We start from the raw sequence: 13,471 nt of genomic DNA, 5'->3' as shown, positions 1-13,471 counted from the left end.
ACCCCCGGTTCATAAGCCGGAGGTCGATTGCGGTCGCCCAGTCCTGTACGTCGTGCCCCCTTCCGTTGGTCCTGCGGGAGCCCCACGTCATTGAGTGGGCGTTGAAGTCCCCGAGGACCAGTGACGGGCAGCATCGCTGAAGTGCCTAATGAACCATGAACATCCCAACGGTCCTTCCACCGAAGGTGCTAGAAGAAAGAGTACGTGGCAACGGTCGCGGACGCCTAGCAAATGCATGGAGAGTGGGGATGTTGAGGGATGACAAAAGAAAGTAATCGGATCTGATCGAAAGTCAAATTGTAAGAGCTTCAGTCTTGGAAAGTCACGCCTAAAGTTCGGAAGTGGATTGTAAAGTGGATTGTTGTTAGAAAAAAATAGTTTCCTTTTTTTTATTTTTCACCTCAAATTTCTTTTTTTATTTTGTTATTTTACGTGACATTTTGGCGATCCTGCCAGGATAATGAAAAGTGTTTATTCGGAAACCACAAGACATTCATGATCTACGGAAGATCTACGCAAGATCTACGTCGCAACGCTACGGACTGGGTTCGGATCCCCTGCGACCGATGACTTTGCTTCCATTACCATCGAAGACAAAGAAAGTGTATCGACAGCAATCGATCGGACCGGGAATATGGCAAAAGCACGCAAACTGTCAGGGTTAGCAGCTCCAGATATCCCACCTGTCCATCTCGACATCGAACAAACCGAGGTGGAAGAAAGAGGCTATTTTCCGCCCGTTCCTCCCACTCTACGAGCTAAGGATGCAATACGCTACATCCCAACGCTCAACGGAGATGATGATGTAGGAGTTGAAGACTTCATCAAAGAAGTGAGAAGTATGAAGGATCGCTGTATGGAACAAGATCTATTGCTAAAAGCAATAAAAGTGGAAAAGATCGTGGCGAAAGCAGACCAAAGTATTCGCAACATTCCTATTGAGTGTTACAGTGATCTGAACGACGCACTCAGAAATAATTTAGCAGCACAAGTGACTTCGGATGAGTACCAAGAACAATTACGAGAGTTGAGACAGGGACGCGAGGAATCAGTGCAAAGTTTTAATATTCGGTTTAGAAGAATACTCAACCGTTTGCTGTACGCAGTAACCAATGAGTACCCACAGCCGCTGACACGTAAGATTATGACCGAAGAAATCACGAAGAAAACTGTTCGTGTGTACCTAATGGGACTCAGACACGACATAGGGCGAATACTATTAAGCAGTGAACCCTTGAATCTTTCGGAAGCTGAAAAAAAGGCAGCCGATATAAAACGCTACTTGCGAGAAGAACGACAACCTAATTAGTAATGTAATCGCTTATCTTCCACCAGTAATCGCCCCAACAACCAGCCAATGCAGGTAAGACAATCTAATGTACCATCAAGATCGCCTAATACGCCAGTAGCTCAGAAACCTGTTACATTTAACCAAATAGAAAATAGACCACCTGCTGAACGCGCGCAGATGAAGTGCTTCAAGTGCGGAAAGCTGGGATATATTGCCAACAAGTGTCAAAATTTTCTACTACCGAGCCAGCGCCACCGACCACCCGCAAGGATTCAGGCAGTCCAGGAAAGGGACGAAATACAAGAAACAACATCGAACCAGGAGATGGACGAACCGTACGAGACATACGAGTCAACATCGCCACGGGAAGACTACTCGCAATACCTTTGTCAACCCGAACCGAAGAGCGAGTATTTCTGGTCGACACAGGAGCAGGGATAACCCTGGTGAAACGTAACAAAACTGTCAACGCGATACAAATACGGTCTAATCAAACATTTTCTATGGGACGAGACAAATACGAAACTAACGAATACGTAACGAAACGAATTTTTGGATAAAATCACATTTTTCACATAGTACCGAACAATCTCCCCCTTATCGAAGACGGAATCATTGGGCTACCATATTTAGAGAAGTATAACTATTCAATATCCAATGACAAAATCCGATTAAACGACAAAACCATTTTATTTCAGAAACCAATACATTTGACTCCTGGAGAAAACAGAGTTCAAACAATCTATTTGGAAGGCAAACCAACTAAAGTATGTTTTATCAACACTGGTGAGCAAAGCATTGAAATTTCCAGCAATATTCAAAATTCTCATGACTTTTCCAACGTATCGAAACTAAAAAGCCTAGTGAGAACCGATCACATTGAAAAACCAATCCGTGAATTCATCGAAACGATTATTCTCCATTATATTGACATCTTTAATTTAGAAATCGAACTTTTGCCCTGTACTAATTTAACTCAGCACACAATTTCGTTAACCAAAGACAAAATTATTAACACACGATCGTATAGACTACCGGAATGTCACCGTGACGAGATTTCACGACCAATAGGAGACATGATGAAGAGAAATATTATAGAAGAATCCGAATGCCCTGATAACTCTCCGGTATGGGTAGTTCCGAAAAAATTAGACGCCCCAGGAAAACAGAAATGGAGGATAGTTATCGATTTTAGGAAACTAAATGAACCCACAAAACAAGACGCTTACCCTTTATCTGATATAGACGACATTTTAACACAACTAAGAAACGCAAAATTCTTTTCGGCACTTGATTTATCCTCAGGATTCCACCAAATTCCAATGAACGAGAAATCTAAACAATGTACCGCTTTTCGACACCGCAAGGGCATTTTCAGTTCAATCGAATGCCATTCGGACTTGAAAACGCACCCGCTACCTTTCAAAGATTAATGAACAGAGCCTTAAACCAGAGGAAAATACTGCTGTGTTTATTTGGACGACATATTGATATTCGGAAAAACGATTCAAGAACATAACGAAAACCTCGCGATAGTATTTCAGAGACTCAGAGAATTAAGACTTAAGTTGCAACCGGACAAATGTGAATTCGTAAAGCCGGAACTAGAATACATAGGCCATGTAGTTTCACCCGAAGGAGTTAAACCAAACCCCAAGAAATTAGACGCTCTAAAAAACTTTCGATTATCCCGCAATGCCACGGACGTGAAATCATTCCTAGGTTTAGCAGGTTATTACCGTAAATTCATTCGAAACTTTTCCAAAATCGCGAAAAGCCTTACAGACTTAACGAAAAAGGACACACCATTCCATTGGACTGACAAACACCAGACTAGCTTTGATACTTTAAAAGACAAACTCTGTAGTTTCCCAACATTAGCTTATCTAGACTTTAACAAAACCTTTACCTTAACTACCGATGCAAGTAACGAAGGACTAGGAGCAATACTGTCACAGGACGGTCATCCTTGTTGTTACGTTTCAAGAACACTGAATCCACCCGAACGAATCTATACCACGGCAGAAAAAGAACTTTTAGCCATCGTATGGGTCGTGAAAAGATTAAGACAATATTTGTTAGGACGACGCTTCATTATTCGAACCGCCCACCAAGCTCTTAGGTGGCTACACAATTGCAAAGACCCTTCTAGCAGACTGATTCGTTGGAGACTTAACTCGAAGAATATGACTATGAAATCGAATGTACAAAGGGTAAAGATAACACAGCTGCTGCTTTATCTAGAGTTCGCGCGTTAACTCGCGACGAAGTAGTTAACCTCGACCTAGTAATTGATCACACTAATTCATTCAACGCATGGAAAGACAACAACGAGAATCCGAAACTCTTAGAAATTAAACCGAGTGACCAAACATTTTACCAATTAGGAGAATACGACGAGATACTTTGGACCAGAAGACTTTACAAAATTCTTAAAGATACAACAAAAGTCGGCATAGGAAATAACGATTTCACTGAATTAGAGAAAACGCAGATTAAACTCATACTAATGTATTTTAACGACACGTACAAGAAAATTACTTATGCACCTAATCCCATCTTAAAACTAGACGAAAACGAAATACTACAAACAATAAGGAAGAACCATAACAACACCGTAGGACATAGCATACCGTACCGTACCGTAGGATACAGAAAACGTATCAACGGATCAAGGATAAATTCAAAATTTCCGAACACATGTCAAAAGCAGAAACTAACACGTATGAGACCCAAAGAATCCCCACAAATTTCAGACACGCCACTTAACCCTAACGACAAAATCGCTATGGACATCATAGGACCGATGACGAAAATCAAACGCGGAAACCACTACATACTTTCAATTCACGATGAACTTACGAAATATCTGATACTAGTTCCCCTTAAAACGCAACGAACTGAATCCATAATTAACGCGCTCATTGAACACTATATTTACATATTTTCGGCACCAAAACCGATCCTGACAGACCAGGGACAAAATTTTGTTAGCGATTTAATGACGAAATTTGGAGAAGCTTTTAAAATCAAACACTTCAAAACAACTTCATTTCATCCACAGAGTAACGGATCCCTTGAAAGAACGCATGCCTAAGTTAAAGATTTAATTCGTACTGCATTACACGACAATGCCAAAAAATGGGACGAAGAACCTAATTTCATTTGTTTAGGGTACAACACCGCGAAACATGAAGGAACAGGATTCTCTTCCTTTGAATTGACCTTTGGGTGAAAAGCTAACTTGCCTTCCGCAATATCCAAATTCCCCACGCTTACCTATGATGATATGTACTCACTTTCGCAAAAGTAGTTGAATAAATATTGGGAAACAGCTCACAAAACATTTATTTAGAATAAGCAACGATACAAGCAAGACCAAGAAAGAAAGATTGTTAAAACTCAGGCCGTATTTAGGAAAGGAGACTTTGTTTTAATTCACAACAACCATAAAAGAGATAAGTTGGACATTGAATGGTTAGGACCCTACAGGATTAACGATGTGAAAACTCCTTATTACACTATTTCTATCGACAATGCTAAGAAAAAGATACATGGTAACAGATTGAAAGCGTACTTTTTTCAGGATAATGCTGACACTAACACTAATAATAATACCCTTAATTAGTTGCTTTAAATTCACGGAATAGGAATTACGCTTTGTGAACAAACCCAACCAATTCACGATCGAAAATTACAACATGATTACACCTCTGAAATTATTAGCTTCTCGAACACTATCAAATATTGTAAAATTGCTATATTTAAGATTAACGAAATAACTTTTGTACCATTACATGCAGATAATCAATTCATAACGATCCCTGAAAAAAAGGGTGTAAACATATCCTTTGATTTACATTTAAATAATTCCATTCTACTACGATCTTAGAGGACCAAGATCAATCTAACCAGGGGGGTATGTCTCGACCGGCATACTTCAATCCGATGGACTGACGATGGAGATAAAGATGTGGCGGCACTCGGCGACAATGTACATCGCTGAAGTGCTTAATGAACCATTAACATCCCGACAGTCCACCGAAGGTTCTAGAAGAAAGAGCACGCGGCAACGGTCGCGGACGCCTAGCAAATGTTTGGACGGTGGGGATGTTGAGTTATGACGAAAAAAAGTGATCGGATCCGATCGAAAGTCCAATTGTAAGAGCTTCAGTCTTGGAAAATCACGCCTAGAGTTCGGAAGTGGATTGTAAAGTGGATTATTGTTAGAAAAAAATAAAGTTTCTTTTTTTTTCGCCTCAAATTTCTTTTTTATTTTGTTATTTTACGTGACACTGTCATCATTTTTCTCACCATTTGCTTGGGTTACGGAGGATATTTCGCTTTGTCAATATAAAACTAACAGCACACTGAGTAACGTGTAATGTGAGATATTCACGCGTTGCGGATAATGCATAAGCGATAATAGGATTTTAGTAATAATTAATATTCACTAAATACGAACACACACGTGCACTTTCTGGGGACGCTTCCCTATCCGCCGTAGAGATTGCAGTTTCGGGCGGTTATACGAGTTAGATTTGTTTTTTAAATTATTGTAGAGTTATTATAACATTCGCGATGGCGTGTCGCTTTGTGAAGCGGTAAATATGCGAAATAGTTTTACTATTAAGAAGGGCACGTGTGTAGAATTGACGCCATTTCCGTGATGGGTAGCATTAGGACGCATGCGTTAGCGTGGAGCGATGCACAGGTGAGGTGGCTCGCCGTTTCGATGTGTGGCGTCACCACCTTACGGACATCGCTCGAGAGTATGTACGGTCGGCTCGGCGTAAGTTCTTATTATGATGGAATAAAGTCGGGTTGCCCAGAGTTCTATTATATATTATTTTATTTATTTTATTTTACTGGAGCCGAACTTCTTTGTGAATAAATAAGTGACGTTGCGCTACGTAACTAGCCTTTATACGAGTTGCGTGGTGACGAGTAGGATGTAGAATGCAATTGTAACGTGCATTCTGTTAGTTATGTATTTATTAATTCATTATTATTTTTGTTATTCATTAGCAGTTATTTATTTATTTATATTTATTAATATTTATTATTGGATGGCTTTCGTTGACGACTTGGTGAGTTTTCTGGTTATGATTAGATACATTTGGACGGTTTTCTGATCTGGCTTGATGACCACTTTGACGATGTCCACGGATTTACCTTTAAATATTCATTATGGATAAGTTGACTAAGGAAAATAAACTTACGGCGCGGGGGGTTTCGGAGGTTATCGGACGGTTATCTGGCTACTGGCGGGGGCGGGAGGTGGGGGGGAGATGGATCCCCAGGCAACCCCTCGTACGGTAAGAGCTACTGGGGAGAAAGAGAAAGTCAAGGGAAAGAAGATAGTAGTGGGAGGAGAGAAACCAAGGATGGTTTCAGATATCGAACTAAGCGACAACGTGACAATCTCGGTTCGAGGGAAAATGGGGGTGAGGAAGGAGAAGATTTCTGCCCCTTAAAACTGAGTAGGAGACTCCAGAGAAGCCCTACGACTAGTGGCAGAGCGGAAGTAGAAGTGGTTGAGGAATCCGAGGGTTCCTTTGGAATCAGAGAAAGCGACCACAGTACGCCGGTCACAGGGAGAGGAACAGCTTCCGTTAAACAGCTGGCCAGAAAGGTAGTGAAGAAGAATGCCGGCGCCAAACATGTGAGATCGGCTATGGCCGATGTAAATTCTATAAAATTTAGAATACCAACCGTCGGTTTGACTTTCCCTGTGCTTACTGGAAGTCGGTCGAACGATATAAATAGAGAAGGACGGGGCTTCGAGAAGCGAAGATTGAACAATGAAAAAAGCAAGTTAAGAGCTAGAAGGAGAAAGGAAAGAGGGATTAGAAGCAGAGAGTTCTGAGGAGATACGGAAGAAGACTTAGAAAATCGATTCTTAAGTTTTCACGAATCGATCGCCTGATTTCCAAAAACATTTCGTTACATATATGTATGTCGGGTTAGCGTTAGGTTTAGAGGCGTGTAACGAATCTTTTTAGGGGCGTGTAACGAATCTTTATTCGGTCTAGCCATCGTTGTTGTACAATAGAGATTATATTTACTGGTATAAATATTGATTTGAGATATTAAAGACAATGTTCTTAGGTTCAATAACGAATCCGCGGTCAACCGGGTAACTCTTTGTTAAATGTAGAATATATTTTGAAGCACAAAGTAACGTTTGCTGTGACGCTCGGTATAATACTGCACGTAAAGACGATGTGAAAACTCTCCAAGGTGATCGCAAGAATAAAAGACTGATGGAAATTTTCCTCTCCTTACGATCGCGTTTGTTCGTTGCATATTGGCTGGGGATACCAACAAAATTCCAACCGCTGTTGCTAGACAGACCCGCGTAGAGCCGACATTGCTCCTGCCCGGGGTTTGATTGTTAATACAACGTGTGACCAGTTGTGTCACCTCGAGCCCAAGCCCACTGTCACAAATCTCGAGCAAGCATAATCGGATTTGTGGAGGATTGGTCGATGAGTGGTTGAGCGAAATAACGAGAGCGAAATATTGCTGTCGCAGTCCGTCAAATATATTTTGAATAAATAAATAAATAAACAAATTACAGAAGAATTGTGAGTCGTTGGTACAAATATAAATTGCGGAATAAACACTCGATAAATACTCGGAGGAACTCTGTAGATCACTTCGATACTTGTTTACACGTTGATGCTCTTCGACACTGTTCGATGAACTCTCTCGCTCACGTTCGCGTCCGTTTATTTATACTGATCGGGGGAGAACCGGAAAATTTGAATTCGACTACGTTTGACGGTTGTATGTAGCGGCGGCATTGTTTAACCCGGAGTTTATTTGTTCTTACAATAGTTGTAACCTAACGGTCTTGATACTCCGAGGCAAAACAGCAACAGGATTTGAATTGTCCTGACTCGCGTGCCGCTACATAAACAAAAGACATAAAATACACATAACGCTCTTGTACAATGAATTTTGAAAAACATTAATTGAATTCACTAGCAAAGAACATACACGTATTTTCCTCTTTTTAAACGTTCTCTACGATTTCTTCTTGCTTTTGGCATTTCTTTTATATGTATTGTCGATCACACTTCAGAAATATTGTTCTATGTGATATATTGATTAAACTGTCCAAATATAACTACTTGATGGTGAATAATTCTTGCCCATTAATAAGACTTCGATCGCTCGTTAAATATTGACTGTAGAATTAATCGTATAACTTGTTGACTGATAATTAATGACTGTTCAGTTTTAGTTCTGGATGTTAAGCCCCTCTGCTCTAAATAGCTACTCTTATTTATGCTAAAACTACGATGAGGTAATTGCCACATGGTGACCTATTGCCCGAAAACGCGAACTTTCGGCGTGTACCTATTTCTTAGGACGTTGTCTTTGTTTCTGCTGATGCCCTTCCAAAAGTATTAGGGCTTCTTCTCTCCGTTGACGTGCTTTTCGTGGAAATGTTGTTGAAGTTATTTCAAGAAGTCCTTGCTGCAGCATTCCTTCTGCAGTTTTAATTTCTGTTAACGAAAATCGTACTCGCGTAACATTCGTTCGTGTGCCGTACCTTTACTTGTGAAACTATTGACTTGTGTTTGCAACGTATTGAGGCTGGCTTTGTACTGGCTAAAGTTGTACTGGCTAAAGAAACTGTATGAACTGTTCTTAATTTTAATTTCGTAAGAAATATTTTTGTGTGATCCTCCTATTTTCTATAATATTACAGTCGTATGTGATTATGCATCCAGTTTTGCTGGTAATTAAATTTGGTTATCTGGATTTCTAGGATTTTATGTATTTTACATAATACGTTTTCTCCAGAGGTTAAGCAACTGTTCTTTATCCTGGTTCATGTTTTGTACCACCATGAACGGGGGGTTGTAGCTGCTCGCTGGTGTTTATCTCTACATCGTGTGTATCTTTCTGCATCCTATTTTTCAAGTATGAACAGGGCGTTGCTAGAAAGAAGACTGCCGTAAGCAATGCAAACTTGATTGGCTTGATATAAATTTAACGCAAGCATAAAGATAATCACGCGTATTTGCCGAGAATGACAGATATCCAAATAATTTAGCAATTTCTTAGCTTTTGTTCCCGTAGTAATGAAGACTATGTTACTACAGTGTTGTCCAAATATCACGATATATTTATAATTTGAAAACCGTGGTCTAGTACGGTTTGAAAATTGGACAAACCTCCGTGTAACATGTTATTCGTATAACATCCTTTCGCTCTATCGAGAATGGCTTTCGATAATTGGAGAAATTGAACAAGAAAAGAAGGAAACGCAGACCACTTTTAAATTAGGAAACAGGAGTCATTGGAATTTGTCTTTTCAGACATGTGTGCGGCATCGTATTCGTACTCCAGGAGCTTCAATTTTCGTCAAACCAATTTTAAATGGAGCCTTTGACTGAAATTATTCAAACTATGGATCGGTACTCGGTTATGAGTGTAACTTTTCTAACGCATAATGTTGGGAATAGCGGAGTATATACCGCAGATATTCCTGTTCGGTTCCTGAATAGTTGCGATTTGGTTTAAACTACGAATAGTTAAATGCAACTGGGACCTTATGGTCGATTTCATCGTGGCTCAATCTGCAGCCCTATTGTATAATCCGTAGCATCGGTAATGATACTGAATGGAGTATTAAAATGAAATCGGAATACCGTAGTATTGGTTGTGTGGAGAGTCCATCACGGATTTTCAAACCTCCTCTGTTGTTCGTCTGTATTTAAAGTGGATTTCTTTTTCTGCTAGCTGAATGAGTATTTTGAGTTTTAGAATTTTAATTCTAAAAGTTATTATATTAAGTTATTATATTATTGGATGTTATACTATGACTTTGAAGTAGGAATAGAGGAATAGGGTGGTGGGTATAGAGACTGTTGAGTCAAAGACTATTTGTTCCTTTGGAGGACCTTAGCTAAGTAAATCCTAAGATTTACAGCAGGTCCTTAGGTTAGCTGAAAATGTTCTGAAGGAATGTATCGACATCTGGCAATCATCTTGTCCGAAGAATAGCGTCTTTGTGTAGCGAGCTACGGGACAGAAACCGTTGGAGCGTTTGCTGTTGAGTGCCGCTACAACTTCGTTGTCTAAAATTTCCACGTGAAAATGAGACGTGATGATTACGATAACTATAATACCGAATCTCTATTTCACTCATAGATTTATGTTCCATAAATCGCGATATACACCGAGAGAAGGTGTAATCCATCGGTCAAGAAGGTCACCCGCTCAGAAACAGTAATAAGATAGGCTAGACATCCTGCATACAGGCATCGAAACAATAACCAAAAAGTAACGGAATAGGCGCCTCTGAGATACACAAACAAAAACCCCCCCAGGGGGCCAAAAACTTTAGTATAAAAACTCTCCAAAATAAGCACTCAGTTCTACCCGACCAGCCGAGCTAAACGAACGTGTAAAACAGTGCTTCAGAAGAAGTGCGGCAAGTGGGGAGGAGAAAGCTATCAACGGCAACGCCCATAGCTAAATGGTGGAAACCCGTGTCTTCTACTAAGAAGACTATATGCAAATCTAACATGAAAAAACACATCTCACCGATAAAAATAATTAGTAAAGACGAATCATACTACATAAATAAAACAACAAACATATCAAAACCAAGCCAACCAATAAATGAAGAACAGGAATGCTCTGCTACAAACGAAGTTGAAATGGAAACAATACCAAACAATGCAGAGAATAAAACCAATAACGAACTAACCCAACAGGATGAAAGCTGGAAGGTGGCACGTTATAACAAAGAACGAAAAATAACAGAAAATCCAGATACAGAAAAGCAGAAAAGAAACTCCCTCAGCTCACTAACGGAAGAAACAGATGACGACCCAACAACCAAAAACACAACTCAATCAACACACACTACAAAAACACTACCAATATTTGTCGAGGCCCAGATAATAGACCTGCTTATTAATCGACTAAACAATATAGTTGGGAAGGAAAACTACACAATAAAACAAACAAAATTAGAACAAGTAAAAATTCAAACAAACACCGCAGAAAATTATAGGAAAGTGATAAAAGAATTAAAGGAAAAAACGCTATATACCACACGTACCAGCTCAAAACAGAAAGGAGCTACAAAATAGTTATAAGAGGATTACATCTAAAAACTAACACAAAAAAATTAAGTGACGAATTAGCAACAATTGGCCACCAAACAAGAGCAATAAACAATATGGCAAGATACGATACGAAGCAACCATTACCATTATTCTTAATAGAACTGGAACCTAGAACCAACAACAAGGAAATTTACGAAATCAAATGAATTCCAAATACGATAGCAACAGTGGAACCACCACGCCAGAAAAAAGATATACCACAATGCATGCGGTGTCAACAATACGGTCACACTAAAAATTATTGTAACAGAAGCCCGGCATGTGTTAAATGTGCTAAAAATCATCTAACAACACACGGTCCATACATAGGGAAAATAAATGGAGTAAAATGTTACAACTGTAATGGAAACCACCCAGCCAGCTATAAAGGATGTGAAATCAGGACAATTACAACGTAAACTGTTTCCCACCACTTCGCAATAGAACAATCAATAACTACCAACCACAACAAAGTATAACGGATAATGAAGCAACATTGAAAACACAAAATGAACCAAAAACTATAAACAGAAACATAGATCTCCAGCTACTAACATAGAAACCGAAGCTACAAGCAAGTAACCCAAAATATTAAACAAGCAACGCTCACAAACAATCAGAATCAAAGCAACAACACCGAAGACGATACAGAAATCAAAGCAATGCCCAAACAATCCATTAAAGGTACGGAGATATTAGGAAAAATGGTAAGTGAGCTAAACACTTATCTAAGGCAACAAGTACAACAAGCAATAGTCACGTTACAATTACTAACAAACTTGCTAAGTAAAAAAATAAAAATGGACATGCTTAAAATAGCAGAAATTACAACAAATTAAATACAACAAAGGGCCCTAGAAACTAAAACATTCCTGTGCAACAATAATATCGACATACTACTCGTATCAGAAACACACGTCACTACAAAAAGTTACATAAAAATACCGTACTACACCATATATGATACCAAGCATCCCTCAGGAAAAGCTCACAGAGGGATCGCAGTAATAATAAGAAACGACATTAAACACCATTTACACAGCCAAGGTAGTAAGGAATATATCCAAGCAACCACCGTTACAGTACAGACTAGCAGCAATCATGTACAGTTATATATGTATATGTACCGCCGCGACACAAAATTACATCACAAATGTGGGAAGAGTACTTTCGACACATAGGTGACAAGTATATCGCAGCTGGAGACTACAACTCAAAGCACACACTATGAGGATCAAGAACCACTACATCTCGAGGTAGAGCCTTTGAAAACTACATTAGAAACAATAACCTCATTATATTATCCACGGGAAGACCGACATACTGGCCGACAGACCTGAGAAAAATACCTGATATACTTGATTTTGCAGTTACGAAGGGACTAAACACAAATAAACTAAACATAGCACCCAGCCCCAAGCTTAGCTCCGATCATACACCCATAATAATTGTATACAGAAACAAACCAATACTTTACAGCAATTCAAAGACACTATGCAATAAGATCACCAAATGGCAAACATTTAAAGAAATAATTGCGAGCAAAATCAATTGCAACACCCCATTGAAAACATCCGAACACATCGATCAAGCAGTAACAACATTTACAGAAACTATTCAAGAAGCAGCAAGGGCAACCACTATATCTGAATCAACCAACAGACAAACAAAAATAATTCCATTTTATTAGAAAAAATTAGAAAAAAAAGAAAAGCGAAAGCAAAATGGCGAAAACATAGAACAAAATAAAGCAAAAAACACCTAAACAAACTCGCAAAGGAAATACAAAACAAAATAAAAGAGCACAACAACAACGAGTTTACAAAGTTCATCGAGTCACTATCTGCACACAGGAAAAAAAAAACAAAAAAAAAGAGCACAACAACAACGAGTTTACAAAGTTCATCGAGTCACTATCTGCACACGAGAACTACAACTACTCCCTATGGAAAGCCACAAAAAAATAAGGAAGACAATAAAAAGGGTCCAAGCAATCGGAAGAGCAGATAACACATGGGCAAGAAACAACGAAGAGCAAGCTGAA

General features: G+C 39.3%; 1 protein-coding gene across 1 annotated transcript; it reads left to right on the top strand.

Annotated features, from left to right (window-relative positions):
* The first annotated feature begins 617 nt into the window (after positions 1 to 617).
* LOC105681147 lies at positions 618 to 1,767 on the top strand. Its single transcript, XM_012389019.3, is given in 1 exon segment — positions 618 to 1,767. A coding segment is annotated over 1 exon segment (1,098 nt). The 5' UTR covers positions 618 to 634; the 3' UTR covers positions 1,733 to 1,767.
* The last annotated feature ends 11,704 nt before the right edge of the window (positions 1,768 to 13,471 follow it).

Source organism: Bombus impatiens, unplaced genomic scaffold (genome assembly GCF_000188095.3).
Source record: "Bombus impatiens unplaced genomic scaffold, BIMP_2.2 scf_0614, whole genome shotgun sequence".
NCBI classification, from domain to species: domain Eukaryota; kingdom Metazoa; phylum Arthropoda; class Insecta; order Hymenoptera; family Apidae; genus Bombus; species Bombus impatiens.
The sequence above is the reverse complement of the archived record's forward strand: the minus strand, read 5'-3'. Positions and strand labels throughout refer to the sequence as shown.